Below are 24,481 nucleotides of genomic sequence, written 5' to 3'. Positions count from 1 at the left end.
TCAAAAGAGCTTGCAAAACTTCATATTCCCATTTGCTTATCAATTTAGCTTCTAATATTTTTATTTCTTTTTCTAATTCTATATGTTGTTTTTTAATTTGTTTCCTAATAAAAGCTGAATATGATATGATATTACCCCTGATAGTTGCTTTAAATGCATCCCATACATTTTCTATAGATGTATCTTCCACTAAATTTATTTGAAAGAATTCATTAATTTGTGTTTTAAGATTTTCCAAAAATTTGTCATCTACAAGCAATGCATTATCAAATCTCCAAAGAGGTCTATTATTTTCTAATTGATCTAATTGTAATTCTATCCATATTCCTGCATGATCCGAAATGATAATAGGATCAATGGAGGCTTTACTCACTTGTTGCACTTTATTTGTTGAAACGAAAATATAATCTATTCTTGAAAATGATTTATGAACCTGTGAACAAAATGAATACTCCTGATCATTAAAATGAAGAATACGCCATATATCTTTCAAATCACATGATCGAACTAAATTATCTAAACCTAAAGATTTAATATTTTTACCTGGTTTTTTATCCAATAATGGATCCATTACAGCATTAAAATCTCCAGCCACCACTAAATTAGAGGCAGCCAGTGGTAATAACATATTTTGTAGCTTTTTGAAAAATTCTGGTTGATTCGAATTAGGGGCATATATATTAAATAACGTCAGGGTATCATTTCCCATACCTATATCAATGTGTATCCATCTTCCATGTGGATCTGTATTTTTTACTTTTATATTGGCCATACATTTTTTGTTTATAAGGATTGCAACCCCTGCTTTTTTACCCACTGCTGGAGCAAAAAAACACTCTTTTATCCATCCACCTGATAATTTTTGTGATTCCTTCATATTAAGATGGGTCTCTTGCAGACAGTAAATATCTGCATTTTGTTTTTTTAAATATGTTAATATTTTTTCCCTTTTAATTACATGATTCAGGCCATTGACATTAATGGAATATATTTTAATAGACATTATATATTTTAATACCTTTCATTATCTTATTCTTCCTCTCCTCTTTCATATTTAATAACCAAAAAATTTTCCTCATGACACACATATTAAACCCTAATGAATCTCCCTTAATTATTCTATTGAATATTCTTCTTATCCCTCCCTTTCCCACCCAATTCATTGGCTGCTTAAGGATGCACATTGGAAATATAATCCTAACATTCTCCCCATTCCAGGCAATCAATATTCAATTGTTTAACAAATTTCCCTTCTATATATCTATATTGATCTTTTATATTCATTTAATCATTTTCCATAACATTTTATTAATGTATCAATTTTTTATTTAACAATGTGTTAATTTGTATTTCCTTAGTATTTTGATTTCAATATATAATTATTTTAAACTTGTATGCAGTGTATTATTTAATAATTTTCATATATTCTGTTCTTTCTTTCATATAATTATTATTGTCTTTTCTTTGTATTGTTTTCCTCCATTTCTTCAATATTTCGATATGTTGTATTTCCTAATTTTTCATAGAGTCTTCAAAACCTTTTTAATATATTTTGTTAATATATCATAGGTTCTGGTTTAGATAGAAACTCTTTTAGTTTTTCGGGATCCTCAAAATATAACGACTTGTCTCCAGATGACACTCTCATTTTCGCTGGATAGTATAGTCCATATTTAAATCCTTTTTCTTTGAGTAGTGGTCTCATATCTAGTAGTCTTTTCCTTTTAGATGCTGTGTTTTTGGCGAAATCTGGTAAAAACCATAATCTTGATCCTTTATAGTTTAAGTTTTTATCTTTTTTTGCAGCATTTAGTATCTCTAGTGCTTGCTGATATCTCAACATTTTGAAAATGATTGGTCTTGGTCTGTTTTTATTTTCTGAATTTTTTATTGGGATTCTATGTGCCCTTTCGATTTCGATTGTTTGTTTCAAGTCTAATTGTAGAATTTTTGGAATTAAATTTTCAAGGAAAAGGATAGTATTTTTCCCCTCTAGATTTTCTTGTATTCCAAAGAGTTTGATGTTCTTTCTTCTTCCTCTATTCTCGTAATCCTCCAGTTGATCTTTTAATTTGTTTAATTCCAGGTTGTCGTTTTTACATCTTTTTGATTCACATTCTATAATTTCCATTTTTGATTCTAATTCAGTTGTTCTTTTGTCGTTAACTTCCATTTGTCTATGTATATTTAAAATTTCTTCTTTCATATCAGACATATTAGTAATAGTTTCTTTCAACATTTGTTTGATTTGTTTTAATTCTTCCATGACTTCAGCTTTGCTTAATGTGTCTGATTCTTCAATAGGAAGTGGTATCTTGCTAGGTGTTATTTGTTCTTGTTTCTGTCTTTTTGCAGATGTACCTGTCTCATTTTTGTTTTGTCTAGTACTTGCCATTTTATTGTTCACTTTTCCTTAGTTATTATTATTTCTTGTATTTAAATCTTTTATATTTGATATTTTTAGGTTTTTTTTTTTTTTTTTTTTTTTTTTTAATCTCTTTTCTTCCAAGATTTTGTTATATCTTTGAAATAGAAAGTTTTCTTTGTAAGTTCTTTTCTTTTTCCTTTACCTATGTTTTCCTCACTTTCAGTTTTTCAATGTTGTAGGGGAACTTTTTTTTTTTTTTCTCTCCTCTTACAAGCCCAATCGCAGCTCTGATTAAGGAGAGCAACCCTTTATTAGAGTTATTTTTCAATTTTGATCAGCTTTAAGCAATTTTCTTCTGTTTTTTCTCAGCGTCTCTCAATTCCTCAATATCTTGCTGTTTCAGTTTTTTAGAGGTCCGTTGAATATTTTTTTTTCCCGTGTCTCCTCTCTCACAAGCCCAATCGCAGCTTTGCAAGAGGAAATTGATATTGAATTCAGTATTTGTTTTTTATAAGTAAGCTGACATTTATTTGTCTTCAGTGCTAAGGCACCCAATTTTTAAGAGAAATGTAAGTCCTTCTCTCTCTCAATTTTTTTTTTTTTTTTTTTAATCCCCTTTTTTGTCAAAGAAAAAAAAAATTGGTCAGAACACAAATTCCTTTTTTCAATCAATACTGATCTTTCATTTGTAATTTGCTGGTTTCAACACTGCATTCAATTTCAATGAAACTGCCAAAATCACAACTGGTTTTCTGTATTCCCGTTTATTGTCAGCACTTATCCCATTTCAACTGCCGCATTCTTTTTCTCAGTTTTCAAATCAGCAAATGATATAATCTCACTTTCTTAAAATTTTTATGACCTTCAGTATCATCAGTTTGTTTTTGCTGACATTTCTTTTCCCTTTTTATAAGTTATCTTGCTTACTGCTGCGCCGATTTAGCGCCAAGGGAAGACAATAAAAGTATCAATTAATCTCTCAGGCTCCGACTCAGCGCTTCAAACCGCCGCAACTCAGGGATCTAGTTAACAACGGTTTCACAATGGAATCCGTCCCTTTTTCAATATTAATCAGTTACTAATTTTTTACAGCTCTTCTCACTTTCATATCATATCACCACACAGAAAGACCGGTAAAAATTAGTAGCCTTACTTTTCTCCTTCGCTTCAGATCTTTTCTGCGTTTTTTTTTTTTTTTTTTTGTCAGGAAATGTTTTCAAATTATCTTTTGTTTATATTAAAGATATTATCTTTAGTAATTGATTTATGTTATAACAGTTTTCGCCGATCTTATCACTTCCCTTGTTCACTTACTTCAGGATTTATCCCCCTCAGCGGGCACAAGTTTTTGTTCAAACCGTCAGCTTCCTGTCACCAGTGCCTCTCCGCTCTAGTCCCCCGATGTCTTCGCTTCAGCGCTAAAACTTTTAAGTTTCAGAGGAGGACTTTATCCAATCTGCCAACTCTTCTCTCTTTTATTTCTTCTTTCTTTAATCCAACGTCTCGCCGTCTCACCGATGAGGGAGAAAAAACCGGCAAATCTCTCTTTGGTTTCTCTTGCTCAGTTCTTGTCTTCGTTTCTTCAGGAAAATGTTATATATAGATTTTCAATAGTTTCTGCTTCAATTGTGAGTATTTTCAATTGAAATAATTAATATTGGGATATTTTTATTTTATGTCAGTTGCCCATTTGGAGAGGAGCGTCGAGATCACACTTCCATTCTGTGCTCGCGTTAAGCCACGCCCCTCTGCTTACATTGGTTTTAAGTTTTTTATTGATTTTTTCACATATCAACAAGTGTTATAAATTTTCCATACATTTATCTTAACAATACACTTGATATCTCTATAAACCATATTTTATATTATTTTTCTTATGAATTTATATAACATATATATTGTAATGATTTTATCAATTATTATTTAATTATGAACCCTTTTCCCTCCCTTTATCACATTAATTTCTCATAGGACTATCATTCATTCATTATGATATATTTTTTATAATGTATAATAAAGAGAATAAATTCTTTACCCCTTCCCTCCCTCCCTTCTTTAACCATTATCTTATTATGGGAAAAAATTAAAATCAGTCATTGCAAAAATCTGTTAATGGTCCCCAAATCTTCTTGAACTTATCCATATATCCTTTTTGTGTTGCAAATGTACGCTCCATCTTATATATATGGCAAACTGAGTTCCACCAAAAATTATAGTTCAATCTGTCATAATTTTTCCAATTATTTGTAATTTGCTGTACTGCTACTCCAGTCAATATATATAAAAGTTTATTGTTATTTGATGAAATTTGACTTCGAGCTCTCATTGCAGTACCAAATAAAATCGTATCATATGTCAAGGCTATCGGATTTTCTAACATCCTATTAATTTGAGGCCAAATTGATTTCCAAAATATTAATATGAATGGACAATAGAATAAAAGATGATCTAATGTCCCTGCTTCAAGATGACAATGCCAGCATCTATTAGACTTAGAGCTATCTATTCTATGTAAACGTGTAGGGGTCCATAAAGCTCTATGTAAAATAAAAAACCAAGTTTGTCTCAATGTGCATTTTAACCTCCAAGACCAAAGTCGTGGCCATTGAGATGCATTAATCTGATGCTTAATCTCAATGCTCCAAATATCTCTAAGACCATTTTTTTTCTTTTTATGTACGAATCCAGATATTAATTTATACCACATTGCGGCCTGGTGACCCATGGAATCTATCTGAAAACATAAGAATTCCATACTATGATAGTTATTAAGATTTTTCCATTCAGGGAACCCTACCTGAATGGCCTGCTTCAATTGCATCCATCTGAAATATTGTGATTTATTCAAACCGAATTTATTTTGCAATTGTGAAAATTCAAGCAGTTTACCTTTATTTATTACATCTTCTAAAATCCGAATTCCAGCAATCATCCAATGTTTCCAGATAATTTTAAAACCGCCATTGCTTACATTGGAAAGTTGGTCCTCAACCTGGCAGCTAGGCTTCAATGCTAAGAAATGTATGGTCATGCACCTCGGAAGCGGAAATCCATGCAGGACGTACTTCTTGAACGGAGAAACTTTAACTAGGACTTCAGGAGAACGAGATTTAGGAGTAATCATCAGTGCAGACATGAAAACTGCCAATCAAGTGGAGAAGGCTTCATCTAAGGCAAGGCAGATATTGGGTTGTATCAATAGAAGTTTCGTCAGCCGAAAGCCTGAAGTCATAATGCCGTTGTACAGGGCCATGGTGAGACCTCATCTGGAGTACTGTGTGCAATTCTGGAGGCCACATTACAGTAAAGATGTGCGCAGAATTGAATCGGTTCAACGGACGGCCACCAGGATGATCTCGGGGCTCAAGGGTCTCTCGTACGAAGAGAGACTGAACAAATTGCAGCTCTACACTCTTGAGGAACGTAGGAAGAGGGGAGACATGATCGAAACATTTAAGTACCTCACGGGACGTGTCGAAGTGGAAGATGATATTTTCTTTCTCAAGGGACCCTCGGCCACAAGAGGGCACCCGCTCAAACTCAGGGGCGGAAAATTTCATGGCGACACCAGAAAGTATTTCTTCACAGAGAGAGTGGTTGATCATTGGAACAAGCTTCCAGTGCAGGTGATCGAGGCAGACAGCGTGCCAGACTTTAAGAATAAATGGGATACCCATGTGGGATCCCTACGAGGGTCAAGATAAGGAAATTGGGTCATTAGGGCATAGACAGGGGGTGGGTAAGCAGAGTGGGCAGACTTGATGGGCTGTAGCCCTTTTCTGCCGTCATCTTCTATGTTTCTATGATCCGGTACAAATTAGAAGTAGGTACAACAAAAGGGAAAAGAACCACAGTGACAACGTTCAATTTCAAGAAAGGGAACTATGATGCTATGAGAGCAATGGTAAGGAAAAAACTCAGAAACAGCTCAAGGAAAACAGAAACAGTAGAGCAAGCCTGGTCCCTATTCAAGGGCACAGTGCAAAAAGCACAACATATGTACATCCCCAGATTTAGAAAAGGGTGCAAAAAAACCGAACGAAAGACCCAGCATGGATAACCAATGAAGTGAAGAAAGAGATAGGAGACAAGAAAAAATCGTTCCGGAAATGGAAAAAGGACCAAACAGGGGAACACTGGAAGGAACACAGAAAATGCCAAAAAGAATGTCATCGAGTGGTTAGAAGAGCGAAAAGGGAATATGAAGAGAGGCTAGCCAGGGAGGCAAAAAATTTAAAGTCGTTCTTCATATATATTAAAGGGAAGCAACCAGTGAGGGAGGAAGTAGGACCGTTGGACGATGGAGACAGAAGGGGAGTGATAAAGGAGGAAAAAGAGGTAGCCGATAGGTTAAACAAGTACTTCTCAGCAGGACACATCCAGTGTACCAGAATCTGATGAGATCTTCCATGGAGACCAAGAAGAAAAACTGACGACAATAGAGGTGAGCCATGGGGATGTCCTCCAACAGATAGATAGATTGAAAAGCGACAAATCACCTGGCCCAGATGGGATCCACCCTAGAGTACTAAAAGAACTAAGAAATGAGATAGCGGAAATACTCCAACGAGTTTGCAACCTATCCTTGAAAACTGGCGAGATCCCGGAGGACTGGAAGATAGTAAATGTTACACCTATCTTTAAAAAGGGGTCGAGAGGAGACCCGGGAAACTACAGACCGGTAAGTTTGACATCAGTTCCGGGCAAGATGGTAGAAGCACTGGTAAAGGACAGCATCTGTGAGCACATCGAAAAAAATGGGCTAATGAAAGCGAGCCAACATGGCTTCTGCAAAGGAAGATCGTGTCAAACAAACTTACTGCACTTCTTTGAGGGTGTAAACAGCCAGTTGGACAAAGGGGAACCTGTAGACATCATTTACCTCGACTTCCAAAAGGCCTTTGACAAGGTACCCCATGAGCGGCTACTTAGGAAACTGTGGAACCACGGGGTGGAAGGGTTCGTACACAGATGGGTTAAACACTGGTTGGCAGGCAGAAGGCAGAGGGTTGGAGTGAAGGGTCACTACTTGGACTGGAGGAGGGTCACGAGCGGAGTTCCGCAGGGGTCGGTACTCGGACCGCTGCTGTTCAATGTATTTATTAATGACCTGGAAACGGGGACAAAGTGTGAAGTAATAAAATTTGCGGATGTTAGAACTGCGGAAGAACTGCGGAAGAATGTGAGGACCTATAAAAGGGACCTGAACAAACTGGAGGAGTGGGCAAATAAATGGCAGATGAACTTCAATGTAGGGAAATGCAAGGTCATGCATGTAGGGAAAAAAACTCCGATGTTTAGCTACCAATGGGGGGATTAGTACTAGAGGGAAGTAACCTTGAAAGAGACTTGGGTGTACTGGTGGACACAACAATGAAGTCAACGGCACAATGTGCAGCAGCCTCGAAGAGGGCAAACAGAATATTGGGTATCATTAAGAAGGGTATTACTACCAGAACGAAGGCAGTCATCATGCCGCGGTACCGCGCGATGGTGCGATCACATCTGGAGTACTGTGTCCAATATTGGTCGCCGTACCTAAAGAAGGACATGGAGATACTTGAGAGGGTTCAGAGAAGAGCGACAAGAATGATAAAAGGTATGGAAAACCTTTCATACGCAGAGAGGCTAGAAAGGCTGGGGCTCTTCACCCTGGAGAAGCGAAGATTCAGAAAAGACATGATAGAGACTTACAAGATCATGAAGGGCATAGAGAAGGTGGAAAGGGACAGATTCTTCAGCCTATTGGGAACTACAAGAACAAGGGGGCACTCGGAGAAATTGAAAGGGGACAGGTTTAGAACCAATGCTAGGAAATTTTTCTTCACTCAGAGGGTGGTGGACACCTGGAATGCGCTTCCGGAGGGTGTGATAGGACAGAGCACTTTAAGGGGATTCAAAGAGGGATTGGACAAGTTCCTGAAGGATATGGGGCTGGAGGGATATAGATAAAGGTAGAGATAGGATCATGGAAGAGTATAGATCACAGGTGTCAAAGTCGGTCCTCGAGGGCCGGAATCCAGTCGGGTTTTCAGGATTTCCCCAATGAATATGCATGAGATCTATGTGCATGCACTGCTTTCAATGCATATTCATTGGGGAAATCCTGAAAACCCGACTGGATTACGGCCCTCGAGGAGGGACTTTGACACCCCTGGTATAGATAGAAGAAAAATAAGGACTAAAGGGTTTTAGACAAAGGATCTCTTACAGGTCATGGACCTGATGGGCCACCACAGGAGCGGACTGCTGGGCGCGATGGACCCCTGGTCTGACCCAGCAAAGGCAACTTCTTATATTCTTATGTAAAGTTGAGTTGTCCGTGTGATTTCTTGGTTCACTCTGTACTATCTCTGCTTAGGTCTTTTGCTGATGTGAGCTAGCTGGCGTTTCGCAATGGCTGCATCAGGGCGAGGTACTTGCTTCTCAGTGTTAATGTTGAATGCTCAAAAAAGCAGCAAAGAACTGGGTTTCACTTCCACTTAAAGCAATGGAGGTAAGGAGGACGGATTGAGACTTCCGGGTTTTACTTCCACTGAAAGCAATGGAGGTAAGGAGGACGGATTGAGACTTCAGAGTTTTATTTCCACTGAAAGCAATGGAGGTAAGGAGGACGGATTGAGACTTCCACTGAAAGCAATGGAGGTAAGGAGGACGGATTGAGACTTCCGGGTTTTACTTCCACTGAAAGCAATGGAAGTAAAAAGGACAGACATTTGTCTTTGTCTGATCGGTCCTTGATATTTTAACTTTGAATGCCCCCCTTTTCTTTTTTTTATTTAGTATTGTAAACCGTCTAGGTAACCTCTGATAGATGCTATATAAAGTATGTAATAAACTTGGAAAGCAATGGAAGTAAGGAGGACAGATTGAGACATCTGGGTTTTAATTCCACTGAAAGCTCCAGAAAAAAAAGAGGTAGATTGAGACATCTGGGTTTTCCATCAATGGAAGTAAAACCCAGATGTTTGTCCTCCTTACTTCCATTGTATCTGGGTTTTAGAACATAAGAATTACATTACATTACATTACATTAGTGATTTCTATTCCGCTTGTGCCTTGCGGTTCTAAGCGGATTACAAGTTAGAAGACTGGACATTTCCAGTATCATTGTAGTACATGTAATCAAGAATGCGTCAAGTTACAATTGTTATTCTGGACTTTTCCAGGAGAAATTGATAGCAGATAGTAGATAGTGATAGGTTGTTACCTCTGCTGGGTCAGACCAGTGCTCCATCCTGCCCAGCTGTCCGCTCACGCGGCAGCCCCCACTGCTCTAAATGGGTCCAACCTCACCTGCATACGTCCCAGTTTAGCAGGAACTTGTCCAGATTAGTTTTGAAACCCTGGAGGGTATTTTCCCCTACAACAGACTCCAGAAGAGGGTTCCAGCTCTCCACCACTCTCTGGATGAAGAAGAACCTCATTACATTTGTACAGAATCTATCCCCTTTCAACTTTAGAGAGTGCCCTCTCGTTCTCCCTACCTTGAAGAGTGTGAACAGTCTGTCTTTATCTTCCAAGTGTATTTCTGAATTTTACTTCCATTGATGGAAAACCCAGATATCTCAATATGTCTTTTTTTCTGGAGCTATATGGTAACCCTACTGAAGGCTATCTACCACTAAATGCTATTTCTACAGCAGGAGCTCCCAATCCAGTCCTCAGAACACATCTACCCAGTCAGGTTTTCAGAACACTCACAATTGAATATGGATGAGATATGAGGGTAAATCAAAAAGTAAAGGCAAATTACATTTAACGGCTTTAATAGAAGTAACTGTGAATAACTAACTATATCACTTTTCCACAGAGACCCCATGCAAGACGATGCATTTGTTGTATCATTCAATGAGCTTCTGAATTCCTGCAGAGAATAAGTTTTTCGGCTGCTCCTGGAGCCAGGTGAGCATCGCTTCCTTTACTTTATACTTTGTCTTTTGCTCTCCGGGCTGCCGTGATATACCCATGTCTCGTCACTGGTGACTGTTCTATCCAGAATATTCGGATCTTCTTTATACCGTCTCAGGAACTGGGTCACAACCTCCACATGCTGCCCAAGTCCAATCCTCGAGATCTACTGGCAGGCCAGATTTTCAGGATATCCTCAATGAATATGCTTGAGATAGATTTGCCTGCAAATATCTCTCATGCATGTTCATTGTGGATATCTTGAAAACCTGGCCTGCCAGTAGATCTCGAGGACCGGACTTGGGCAGCCCTGCTGTAAGCTATTTAGGAAACCCATTGTGCACAGACTTTCCTATATCCCAGGTCATCGTGCATTATGGCAAATGCAGATCCATAGCCGATATCCAAATATGTAGCTGAGACACATTTATCTGTCAGTCTTCTCTAATCAAGGCATCTGCCCTGTCAATGTGCTCTTGTGTGCACGATGTTGATGGGTGACCAGAGCAACCTTCGTCAGTTACACCTGCTCTTCCCATTTTAAACCTTTTCACCCACTCATAATCCTTTTGTTGATTCATGGGGCTATGTCCATACTGAGTCAATATCTGACAATGAATTTCCATAGGTTTTACTCCCTCTGTCCAAAGAAAGCGCACTACTGCGGATTATTCTACGATGGTGCAATCTTGCAATGGAGTGTCCATGTTTCTGACCTCGTGGCTACATGACTAAAGCCGAGCGCTGAACTGTGCATGTACAAACTATCTAACAGGTAACGTACGAGTACATATGTTGCATTTTGCTAGCTCTGTTCTAGTTATTATGTAATTTAACAATTGCCTTTCATTTTTGATTCTCCCTCGTAGATTTGCATACAAAGGAGACATATCTCATGCGGATTCACTGTGGGTATCCTGAGAACCTGATTGGCTAGATGTGTTCCAAGGAATGGCTTCAGAACTCCTGTTCTAGAAGGAAGTGCTCCTTTCTACGCCCCCCTCTGGACATTACGTCTGATGAAGCCTTCATGGGCAAAATGTGACCATACTAGGCACAATGTTGTTATAGTACAATAAAGTCTTTAAACGTCTACTCCTGTCTATGTTCGGTGGCCTGTTTTATTTGGAGGAATTCCTGCAGAAAGAGTTACGTCAAGAGAGGCAGCGGCACACAGTTTTGTCCAAAAGGAGTGCTCGCGGTACAAACCTGCTGGTACATTTAACACGGGCATATGCCTAATTTTGATATGATTATCAATACAAAACCTCTGGGATCTGATTATTATTTTGTAGAACAGGCACTAGAATGACCTTTGTCGGATTTCTAGTTATGTTGCTCTGTATAATTGCATGCTCCAGATTGGAAGTGGACTATTAGAAATTAGCTGCCAATAGTCACATTTCTAGAAATGATCCATCATAATCGGCAGTCTCATTGGTATTCTCAGAGAGCTTGACTGGGCATGGAGGCCTTTATCATCTAGAAATATTCCCCTTGTATCGTAGCAACGATAAGTATTGAGTGATCCAGAATGACTTCCTTTCTCATGCCTAGGAGAAAGGAAGAATTGATGGCTGCACTAGGGACATACTGGGATGTAGAACTTGAGGGAAGGGGCTTAATTATCACTGGGATCAATTAATTGTGCTCTACTGTAGTTCAGCTGAGCTTAGCTGGCTTTTCTTACCTAGGTAGTTCTTGCTGTTGTCTGTCACCTTGATGTGGGTGGCACCAGCAGGGATCATGGTTACCTCATTGTATCCAAACAACCCTATGGATTAGAAAGCAGATGATGTCACTTCCTGGATAAATTAGAGGCAGTTACAGTTCTACAACAGTAACTGGGAAGTGATTCAAAATGACTAAAATCATAATAAACTGCAGGAATATATGAATAGATGTGGAAGGATTCTTATGCCGGTTAGTTTAGACTCACCCCTGCCCCTTAATAATATGCAAATAATAAACTACATCTGAATTAGGGCGTGAATTTCCACCAGCACGGAGGGTGCAAAACGACAGCTGCATAAAAGTCTCAAGGGCCATGTCAAAGGGGGACCACACACACACACACTTCAGAGACGCAGAATGAGAAAAAGCTTTCTTGGATCAGGTCCAAGAAGAATAACAAATAGCTACCAAAATGCATACTTTATACAGAGGGGCTGAGTGTGCATTGCTTTAAAAGAACAGAGCACCTTTCTGGGGCATTCTAACTAATTTGCTGCTCTGTCTCCAAATGAACTAATTTTGCTTATACTGTGACAATAACAACCCTAAGCCAGAGTATGTGGAGTATGAGCCCAGTCTCTCAAATCTACTGCTAATGCATTGTGCCAGAGAGCTTCCCTCTGGAGTTCATAAGATGTAACATGTACGAGAAGCCGCTGAAAAGTTCTCAGCCCAACCAAATCATATCAAGGGCTACGGTATAACTGGGTCTCCATTCGGGAGTACCTAAAGGGGCCGCCGCGTGTGTGGATCACCGGACTGGATGGACCTCGGTCTGATCCGGTGAGGGCTTTTCTTATGTTCTTATGAGAATGATGTGGAGCCATGAAACTTACAAGTTCTTCCACAATTTTCTTGATACTTTTCATTTCATTTCTTATCATTGAAACAAAACATTTCATGGCTCCACATCATTCGCTTCTTGGTTGGGCTGAGAACTTTTCTGCAGCCCCTCATATAAGTAATCTATCCAGGGATGTTTGGAAATTATTATTTTTTTTAAACTTTATTGAGTTTCTAAAGCCAACAAAAATGCGATACAATATCCACACAAATGGGACATTTTTCTGTATCTTTCTGTCACATTTTCTTTTTTTTACATTTTTTAAATAAATCTTTATTCATTTTACGAACTTATAACAAGTGTATCAATAAATACAACAAAGAAAAATGGGGAGACCCAATGATCCACCGATGAAAACAAACACAAAAACTGTGGATACAGATGTTCTGGAGATAATTTATTAAACACTGACATAAAACCATGAAAATTCAATTTAAAAAATACAATGATAAAAAATACTGAGTTTGACTCGATTTACGAGCGCCACCCTCCCCCCCCCCCCGCAATCCGGCATCCCCCCGCTCACGTCATCTCCCCCCGCGATCCTACATCCACCCCTGAGCACTGAAATAACATCCCTTACCCAGATTTCACACTTGCACCAGCACCAACGCACAAGACATGCCGGTGCCTGAAGATCCTCCCTCTTGGCTGTGCTGGGCTGGGCGGTGCGTCGGAGATCCTCCCTCTTGCCTGTGCTGGGCTGGACTGGGCCTTGAGCATTTGCGCATGCTCAAGGCCTTCTGATCTTGCTCTCGCCGAGATTCTGCTGAGAACTCTAAACTATATTGATTATTAAGATTTTTCCATTCAGGGAACCCCACCTGAATAGCCTGCTTCGGTTGCAACCATCTAAAACTTTGTGATTTATTAAGACCAAATTTATGTTGCAACTGTGAAAAACCAAGCAGTTTACCATTAGAAATAACATCATCTAAAATACGTATTCCTGCTATCATCCAATACTTCCAGATGACCTTAAATCCGCCAATTTGAATCTTGGAGTTTAGCCACTTAGTCTGATTTGTTGATTTATGTATTGGAATAGATGTTAGATTACTGGCATATCGTAAGGTTTTCCATGTATCTACTAATATTCTGTTTTCTTTATATAATCTAGATATTTTGATACCGAGAACATGGTATAGTCGCAGAGAGAACATGAGTTGCCATTCCAAATATAACCAATCTGGGAGCTTATCCATGAGCTATGGGAGGACCCAATACATACCCTGGCACATAATATAGGCTTGGTGATACATTTAAAAACTGGGAAAATTTACCCCTCCCTCTGTAATTGGTTTTTGTAAAGATACTAAAGCAATTCTAGCCATTTTACCCAGCCAAATAAATTTTGTAAGAATACGATTTAATTTTTTATAAAAGGACTCCTGAAAAAAAACTGGTATCATACCCATTTGGTAACAAACCACAGGCAAGATCATCATTTTAATAGTTTGGACTCTCCCCCACCAAGACAAATGTAAAGGATTCCATTGCTCACACATTTCTGTAACCTTCTGTAATAAAATTTTTCATTTACCGTATTTGCCGGCGTATAAGACGACTTTTCAGTACCTTAAAATCCTCCCCAAAGTCGGGGGTCGTCTTATACGCCGGGTACTGTTTACATGCAGTGGCGTACCAAGGGGGGGGCAGAGGGGACGGTGCGCCCCGGGTGCCAGCCCTAAGGGGGTGCTCCCGGCCTTGCCGTTCAATCCCCCCCCACCCCCGAAGGACCGCTCGCCCCACTGACCTTCCTGCACCACCTGTGAAGCAGTCCGCAGCAGGATCGCGAAGTCAGCGTCAGCGATCCCGCCCCTCCTCTGACGTCAGAGGAGGGGCGGGACCGTGGCGCAGGAAGCAGCGCAGGGATCGCTGACGCTGACTTCGCGATCCTGCTGCGGCTGCTTCATAGGTGGTGCGGGGAGGCCAGGGGGGCGAGCGGTCCTTCGGGGTGGGGCGGGGCATCAGGCCTTCAGGGTGGGGCGGGCGGGCAGGCAGGCAGGCTTTCAAGGGGAAGGGGGTGGCAGGCAGGCAGGCAGGCCTTCAAGGGGGGACAGGCCTTCAAGGGGGGAAAGGCAGGCAGGCAGGCCTTCAAGGGGGGGACAGGCCTACAAGGGGGGGGGGACAGGCCTTCGGGGGGGTGCAGGCCTTCAAGGGGGGGACAGGCAGGCAGAAGGTTGTGCAGAAGGTGTGCGGAAGAAGGGGTAGTCTTATACGGCGAGTATATAACAAACTCTATATTTTAACTGTAAAAGTTGGGGGGTCGTCTTATACGCCCAGTCGTCTTATACGCCGGCAAATACGGTACTTTCATTGTTTCTTCCAGCGTATTATTTATCCAAATACTTAAATATTTTATTCCATTCTCCTTCCATAGAAAGGGGAATGAATCAAACAAACCTTTTGTACAATGTACATTAAGTGGAGGAATTTCTGATTTACTCCAATTTATCTTATATCCTGAAAATTTTCCAAATTTATCTATTAATTCAAGTAAGCATGGAATAGTTGTTTCAGGATTTCTCAAATGAAGCAGTATATCATCTGCATAGGCAGAGACCTTGTATTCCCGTTTTGAATAAGGAATACCCTGTATCTCCTTTACTTGCTGAATAGCTAATAACAAGGGTTCTAATACAACATCAAAAAGCAAAGGAGATAAGGGACAACCTTACCTAACCCCCCTCTAAATCTTTCTGAAAAATTACTGTTAATATACAATCTAGCAGCAGGGGAGCTATACAAAGTTTGAATCATTTGTATAAATCCCGAACCCACACCAAACCACTCCAATGCTTGATACATGAAGGTCCATTACACCCGATCAAAGGCTTTCTCAGCATCTAAAGACACAGAAAAAGCTGGTTCTTTCATGGCTTTTGTCAAATTTAACATATGAAATGCCAGCCTGGTGTTATTAGAAGAATGTCTCTGTGCAACAAACCCTGTTTGGTGCATACCAATAACAAAAGGGAGAGCCTTAGCCAAGCGTAAAGCCAATACTTTAGCTAAAAGTTTTCCATCTACATTTATTAAAAAAATAGGCCTGTAATTTGAAACCAAAGTAGGGTCTTTATTTGACTTTGGCAAAACTATAGTCAAAGACTCTGCCATAGTACCTGTAATATAACCTTTAGTTAGTTGAATCTGATATAATTTTAATAAATTGTGGAGATGGTGCGGTATATAAACCTAAGGTTTAGTTTAGTTTAGCTTAGTTTAAATGTGTTAATAAGGAATTTTGAAATGATTTATAAAACTACTGTAAAACCATCACCACCTGAAGCGGATCCAACTCTTTCAATGCTGTTTGCAATTCTTTTAATGATACAGGCTGTTCTAAACTTTTTTTTACATGATCAGGGATTTTTGAACCCTTAATTAACTTTAAAAATTCTAAACCATCTTTTTCCTTGTCCAAATAAGGCTCAGAAGAGTATAATTCTTTGTAAAAATTATGAATTGATTTAAAATGGGCCCAATTTGAGAATGTATATTTCCTTTCTCATCTTTAATTGCAATAATTTTAGACCTTCTTTTTTTTTGCTAATAATCTTCCCGCCTTATTTGAGTTTCCATAATAGAGCCTGCTGAGATAACAAATATTTCCTTATCAATTTTGAAGAAATTTCATATTTACATTTTACTTTTAAAAGCCTGCAAAGTACTTTGTTCCCATTTTTCAATCAATTTAGACTCCAAACTTTTAATTTCTTGTTCCAAATTTAAAAATTGATTTTTTATGTTGTTTCCTAATATATGCTGAATATGAAATTATTTGTCCTCTCATGGTAGCCTTAAAATGTTTCCATGGAAATTTCTTCTACTTGTTCATCTTTAATTGAAATTCTTCAAGGAAGTTTGAATCCGCAAGCAATGTATTATCGAATCTCCATACAGATCTATTATTATCCTGTTCAGCAATTTTCAATTCAACCCACACTTCACCATGATCAGACAAAATGATTGGATCTATGGAAGCTTGTGTCATCTGCTGAACAATTTTATTTGAGATGAAAATGTAATCTATTCTTGAAAAGGATTTGTGAACATGTGAACAAAATGAAAATTCCCATTCATTAAAATGAAGTATCTGCCATATATCTTTCAAATCACAAGATTGCACCAAATTATCTAATCCTAATGATTTCATAATTTTACTAGGTTTTTATCCATCAACGGATCTATAACAGCGTTAAAATCTCCAGCCACTACTAAATTAGAAGCAGCCAGTGGCAGTATGAACTATTGTAAAGTTTTGAAAAATTGAATTTGATTCGAATTAGGGGCATATACATTAAACCTGTCAGGGTATTATTTCCCATGCTCATATCTACATGTAACCATCTTCCTAAGGGATCTGAAGCAATCAACTTAAAATTAACTTTACATTTCTTATTTACTAGGATAGCAACCCCTGCCTTCTTTCCCACTGCTGGGGCAAAGAAAACAATGCTTCACCCAACCCCCTTCTAATTTCATTGACTCTGTAGTTGATAGATGTGTCTCTTGGATATAATATATATCTGCATTTTGTTGTTTCAAAAAGGAAAGCATTTTTTTCCTTTTGATTTGATGGTTGAGGCCACTAACATTTAATGAAAAGATTTTACTTTCCATTATAAATTTTATATTCAAAACACATTAACCAAATCAAATATTTAGACTTATTTTGAATTTTCTTTACATACACCATTTTCCCAATTTTAAAACTTTGAACATAAAATCTATCCCCCCTAACCCACCCACTCCCACCCTCTTCTCCACCCTAACCTCCATAACATTATTAAAAGTGAAAACTTGGGAACGCACATATTAGATCAGGTAATGAAAAACCCCTTACAGACTACAAATAAAACATCTTTTTAAATAAGTCACCTAAATTATCATAATAATTCATCTCATATCTTACCCATTTTCACCAATTACATATTATTTTATCTAATCATTGAACTGATATTTATCTTTAAAAACCATATATAATAATAATAACAGAAAAATAAAAATACATTGGCATATTAAATCATTTATCTAATCCCTAATCAATTAAATAACATACATTTCTCTTGCCTTGTATAACTTTACTCATTATTCATGAATATATTCATCCACGTTTCCTCTAAATATTAATTTCATTTTATCTTTAAATCTCATTATAACTTTAAGTACCCCTCCTCAATTCTTTATATTATTTAACTCAATTCTATTTGATCTTTTATTCTTATGATCATTTTGATAAATTATTTGCTTATAATTATTATTTTAACCCCTACTACATCATATGGGATTCCTCATATAAAATATAGAAATATTTTTAATTCATCCAATAAGAATATCTTATTACCAATCTAATAAATATAGGCATAAATAAATAAAATCCATTTTAATTACATTATGCAATTTATCTTATTATCTACTAAAAACTTATTACTTAGTAAATTAAATGAATCAATATTTAAATATATATGATCATTTATTCTTTGGTAAGCTTATCTTTCAAAGTACGGTTTTAAGCTGATTGCTGAGGTTATCCTTCAAATTCCTTTTCAGCCATGCTCGATTGTTCTTATCATCCTGAGGAAGCCTTGCTGTCACATTTTCTTGGACTCAGACTGTAGCTGAGGATTTTTCTTCTCTCCACATGATTCACAGCACCGACACCTCTAAAATGTATGCTGTTCTAGTTTAAATTTATGATTATTGAAGTGCTTATTAACTGCCTTTCATGACACAGTCAAAGCTGTATACAATAAAATGATAGTAGAAAGAAACTGCAAAATAATGCAGGTGAAGGGAGAGTAAAAGTTGAAATAAAACAACTTAGAACATCGCAGCCATCAAAATGACTCACAACTGTTTTATTTTTTCTCTTTACTATATTTATTTTCCTTGCACCCAGCTTCAGACTGAGGATAACCTCTTCATTCTCCAAAATTCTCTTAGGGTCACTATCCAGTGCTTTCGGGTACAATGCTATAAAGTTTCCAATGAGTGACACAAACCACCTTGTTTTGCCTTTCTGTAGAGAAATTTCCCCATCAGAACTTTACAGCCAATTTTGGGATGTTTCCAGATCTTTCTTATAGAATCTACACATTTATTTGTTTATTGATTTGGTTTGCTTTATATCGCATCCTCCCCAATAAGCTCAGAATAGGTTACAAGGTTGACATACACAATGCTTAGACAAATGGGTTATAAATGTACAGTAATGTTTGATCGTTTTATGTTGACAGAGAGTCAAGTTTAGCATACAATTTAGTCATCTTAAGTTATCATACAGGTTTTCATCTTCAGTTAACACACGTAGAGTGGATCTAGTTCAGCCTACATTTCGTATATATTTGGTTGGAAAGGAGTGACTGGATAGTCATTTAATTTGAAGGAGATGGGATGGTGAGAAAGGAGGTGGCAAATGCCAGATCTAAGGGCAGAAGGAGGAGGGGCAAGATGAATGGGGGGATTTCCAAAACCCAGCAGTTTGTTCAGGTTTTCAAAGGCCCCCAAGCTTGGGGCCGCATCTGGAGGGCCTCTGAGCATGCGCGGTTGCAATGTGACATCATGTCGCATCAGTGCTTGCTCGAAGGCCCTCCAGACACAGCACCGAACTTGGGGAAGAAGAGATGAAGGGGCTGGGGAAGAATGGGGCGAGGACATGTGTCTGGTAACTCTACATATGCCCATATGTGATGATATTCTGGTCATTTGTACATATTCTCAGACATCCATTTTGCAGAATTACCTCCAATGTGTCTTGATTAGACTCTTGATGTAGCCACAAGGTGGTCTTGGGAGCCTGAGCCCCTCCATTTTGGGCTTAGGCCCTCTCAGTGGTGTACTAAAGGAGATGGGGGGGGCGGTCTTGGAGGGGGCACCGGTATCCGTCCTCCTCTCTATCTCCCCACTCCCTCCCAACCCCCGATGCGGCGTGCGTGCGCCCCTTCCCTCATACCTCTTTAATTTTACCAGTGCGAGCAGTATCACGAACTTGCTGCCTGCGTCACCCTCTCGGATGTCATTTCCGGGTCCTTTGCCTAGGAAGTGACGTCATAGGGAGAGCCGACACGATGCAGGCAGCAAGTTTGTAATTCTGCTCGCCCTGGGAAAATTAAAGAGGTAGGAGGAAATGGAAGAAATGCGTGTGTGCGGCACGGAGAGGGGGGCGGGGAAGAGGGCACCACTCACCCCCGCTACACCAATGGAACCCCTCCAACTGCAGCAGCAAATGCATTGCTGGTGGGAATTACCCAAGCCTCCACTCATGTTGTTTGAACAGCAAAACGATTGTCAGGGTGCTTCGGCTTTTCCATGCTTGCTTGGGTCAAGCTGGTGTCAGCAGCTGGAGCACCTTGAGGACTTTCTCACTTCTCAGGCAATACAGGCAGGACCTCCAGCAGCGAATCTACCAGCAAAAGTGTGATTTGTAACAGACTATATGGCTGAACTCCAAGATTCAAATTGGCGGATTTAAGGTCATCTGGAAATATTGGATGATGCTATTTAGTTGATGTTATTTCTGATGGTAAGCTGCTTGATTTTTCACAATTGCAATGCAAATTTGGTCTTGATAAAACACCGGCAGAGTGCAGTGCTAATAACAATAGCAATTAGGGCTCAAAGTTAGAGCGTTCTTAATTAAAAATGATGTCTGTATTAAAGGAGGCATAGCCCCTGACGAAACTAGGAGTGAAACGGTTGGGCAGCCATTGGGAATAAAGATTAGTGCCTTTCTTTCACAGCACTCTATAGCACTTTATAATTTATGCAGAGCCGGAAGAGAAAATCAATTCATAAAAAAGATTAAAACTTTTTTGTTGCACATGCTATTTGCTAAGACCAATGATAAAAACACCACCTCAGTAAGGGTACGAATAGAAATATAAAGTAGTACCTTGGGTGTTTTGAGGTCTAGCAGAAAAATCCATTTAACATAGTTTTGTCCTCATCGCTTGGTGCAGTTGAAGCAGGCCTTTCAGGTAGGGTTCTCTGAATGGAAAAATTTGGAAGTTCAAAATAGCTTGCCGGTCTTATGTTTTCAGGTAGACTTCCTGGGTCACCAGGCTGCTCAATGGTATAAATTAATATCTGGATTTTTGAATAAGAAACCAAAAACTGGTCTGCGTGACATTTGGGGCATTGAGATAAAGCATCACATTACTGCATCTCAATGGCCACGAATTTGGTCTTGGAGGATGAGATGTACAATGTCTGCATCTATGAGACAAACATGGTTTTTCTTATTACATAGCGTATTTTGGACCCCAGTTCGTATGCATAGAGTAGATAGTTCTAAATCTAATAGATGTTGGCATTGTCATCTGGAAGTTGGGACGTTAGATCATTTACTATACTATTGTCCTTTGATACTAAAATTCTGGAGATCGATTTGGGATCAGGTTAATAATTTATTAGAAAATCCAGTGGTACTATCGTATGATACCATTTTATTTGGAACATCTATGATGGCAAAAAGTCAAATTTCGGCAAAAAATAAACTTTTGTTTATAATGACGGGAGTTGCCATGCAGCTTATTTTAAAGAATTGGAAAAATTGGGATAGATTAAATTATTCATTATGGTGGGAATCCCTATGTTATATCTTTAACATGGAAAAGTTTATGGCCATTCAGAAGGGTTATTATAAAAAAATTTATGGAAGTTTGGGAACCATTAACTAAATATTGTAAAGATTGATTTATTTGTATAATTTAGGGAAAACATGCACATCTGGGGTAGGGGGAGGGAGATATGTTTTGGCGATTGTTAAGAAATAGAGAAAGGAGATGTTTGTAAATTGAAAGTGGGTGGGAGAAAATAAGTCTTGTTTTTATTCTTTTAAGTATATTAATTTATGTAAATGCATCTTCTTTTGTGCACAATTGAAGTTCTAAAAATGAATAAAGAATATTTTTAAAAAAATGAAACAGTGGGGGGGAAGAAATGAGAGGAAACGCATGACCTGTAGTCCACTCTTAAGCCACCCACCCCCCCCCCCCCGGATTAGACTGCAGGGCCTATCTATTAGGTGTGTCTCATCAATATTGCATATGTTTTGAGCACTGCAGAAATGATAAGTAAATAAAGGTTAAATGGAGGCAAATGTTACCAGAAGGTGGCTGCTCAGTGGTATAGACATTGTGATGGTGCCTGCATGAGGCATTCTTCCCCCCGCAGACTCCGCAAATGTCCATCTTCTCCCCAGAACCCAGGACGAGATCACAGCCAACTTGCTGACAAGGAAGAAAAGGGAAACGGTCATTATCCTGGAAGTCTGAAACCCTGGAGCATTAGCCAAAGAGAGAAGGAAGATCTCCTTTGCTCTGTGTGCTCCCCACCTGGCAAATCCTTCTACGGTTCAGTTCTTTAGGTTATTTTTCTAGTTCTGTTATGATCACTACATGGATCTCCCTCAATATCCAATACTGGGAGCTGGGTGAGTGATTCAGGGGAGGATTCTCAAAACTTTAACGTAGTCATGTATTTTAGTGACGGATTATCAAAACGGCTTATCATGGTCTTTTCCAAGCTTCCTAGCAGTCTCCGACTCTGCTGTGCAAATGTATTATAACAAGGTCATTAATATTTAAACGAGCACTCCGGGTGATTCTCTATTATCGCCAAGTGATTCCCTAACCAGTAAGTCTGAGCTGTCCTAGCCTTACTCTTTGGTCAGTGCCTGAGCGCTGATTGGCTTGACAGCTCAGACCTGCCAGAAAATTTTGCTGCCGTCAAGCAACCCCGCCCCACCCCGGCAGTGGGAGGGATGCCCACTTTATCCCGCCGCCAAGCAACCCTCAGACACTCCCTGGCAGCAGCAGAGATGCCCACTCCCTCCTGCTGCCAAGCAACCCCACCTGACACTCCCCTCAGCAGCATGAGGGATTCCCCCAATGACTCCCACATGCCTTCGATGACCCTCTCATCCCCCTTACCTTGTTTATGAAGGCTGGCTGGAGGGTCGCCTCCTACCTCCAGCCAGTAGGCTTGCCTCTTCAAAATGGCAGGCCTTCCCCTCCACGGTGCATCCTGGGATGTGCTGGAGAGGAGCCTAAGGCTCTAATTGGCCTAGATTGTTTAAGGCCCCTCCTAAGGGAGACGCATTAGGCGTCTGGGCCAATCATAACCTTAGGCCCCTCCCCAGTGCATCTTGGGATGGGGGGTCTAAGGCTCCGATTGGCCCAGACGCTTAAGGCCCTTCCCTATGACCAAAAATTATCCTTTTTCTTCCATTCCCCATGTACACCATCTCTCTTTCCCTCTCACTGACACACTCACACCCAACAATTCCCCTTTCTATTCCCTCCCACACATCAGCCTCTCTTTCCCTCCTCTCTACCAAGTTCATGCCCCCCTCCCTCATTCTGTGTACAAAAGCGCACTCCCTCCCTCCCTTCTGTGTCCCACGTTTGGACCTCTCTCATGTCCTAACGCTCTTCCTCCTTGGTGCAACGAGTGCGTGCCCGCTCGCTCACTCTCTCCTTTTCTGCACCCCTCCTGCAAGACTGAACCTTCCTGTCTTCCAGCCGCATTCTTCGCAGGGCAGTGGGCCCTGCACACTGCATGTGGCTGACGCAAAGCCTTCCCTCTGTCAGCTCTGACATCAGAGGAAGACTTCAAAGTTGGCTACAGGTGACGTGCTGGGAGCGCTGCATGCTGCATAGAGCAGCCAGATGGAGGACTGGAAAAGGAGGTATGCACACCAAGATATTCGAGCCCCTCGGCTCGAGCTGCCTCAAACCCCGAGGGATCCCTGAGACCATGGGAGGGGGGGTCTTCACGGGATCCTCGTGACCCAAGGGGGCATCCCCATGGGATTCCCGTGACTCGAAGAGGGAACCCACAGGATCTCTGCGGGCCCCATGGGTCCCTGTTCCCGTGCAACAGTGATCATCACCACCGACTGAATGCATTTAGGTACACCTTTGGAGGTGTAGTAAACGCACCGCATCTTCTGCTGTGCTAGCAGTTAACGGGACTAATAATCTCTACAGCCGTGTCTCGCCACCTTTTTGTAGTCACGGCAATCCAACCTGATCAGCTTCTTTGACTGGGTGACGAAGAAGCTGGATGCTGGTGAGTCCCTGGACATCGTCTACCTGGATTTCAGCAAAGCATTTGACAGCGTACCACACCGTAGGTTGCTGAGCAAGATGAGTTCTTTAGGATTGGGCGACACATTGACCAAATGGTTGGGAACTGGCTTGGAGGTAGGCTTCAGAGAGTAGTGGTGAATGGCACCCCCTCCGAAATGTCAGAGGTGATAAGTGGATTGCCACAGGGCTCCGTCCTTGGCCCGATCTTGTTCAACATCTATATAAGAGACTTGACAGAAGGGCTCCGAGGTAGAATAACATTATTCGCCGATGATGCCAAACTAAGCAATGTAGTGAGCAAAAGCACAACAGACAAAAATTCAATGGCAGACGATATGATGCATGACCTACTTCTACTGGAGCACTGGTCTAGGTCCTGGCAACTCAGTTTCAATGCCAAAAAATGCAAAGTCATGCACCTGGGGAGCCGAAATCCATGCAAGGTTTACACCCTAAATGGCGAGATCCTGACAAGAACTGAAGCGGAAAGAGACTTAGGGGTGATTGTCAGGGAAGACATGAAAT

The 24,481-nt window shown here is 40.0% G+C and overlaps 1 protein-coding gene across 2 annotated transcripts in view; it reads right to left on the bottom strand.

Moving 5' to 3' along the window:
• The window catches only part of ADAMTSL5 (ADAMTS like 5), a 155,669-nt gene that overhangs the window by 53,183 nt on the left and 78,005 nt on the right, over positions 1 to 24,481 (bottom strand). For both annotated transcript variants that reach the window (XM_033920325.1, XM_033920324.1), the window contains exons 7-8: positions 21,970 to 22,093; positions 11,970 to 12,053 (exon numbers count right to left, since the gene is read on the bottom strand). In XM_033920325.1, coding sequence (XP_033776216.1) covers positions 11,970 to 12,053; positions 21,970 to 22,093 — 208 coding nt within the window. The remainder of the gene's footprint in view (positions 1 to 11,969; positions 12,054 to 21,969; positions 22,094 to 24,481) is intronic.

Source organism: Geotrypetes seraphini, chromosome 14 (genome assembly GCF_902459505.1).
Source record: "Geotrypetes seraphini chromosome 14, aGeoSer1.1, whole genome shotgun sequence".
Classification (NCBI taxonomy): domain Eukaryota; kingdom Metazoa; phylum Chordata; class Amphibia; order Gymnophiona; family Dermophiidae; genus Geotrypetes; species Geotrypetes seraphini.
Note: the sequence above shows the minus strand (reverse complement) of the source record. Positions and strands in the feature narration are given on the sequence as shown.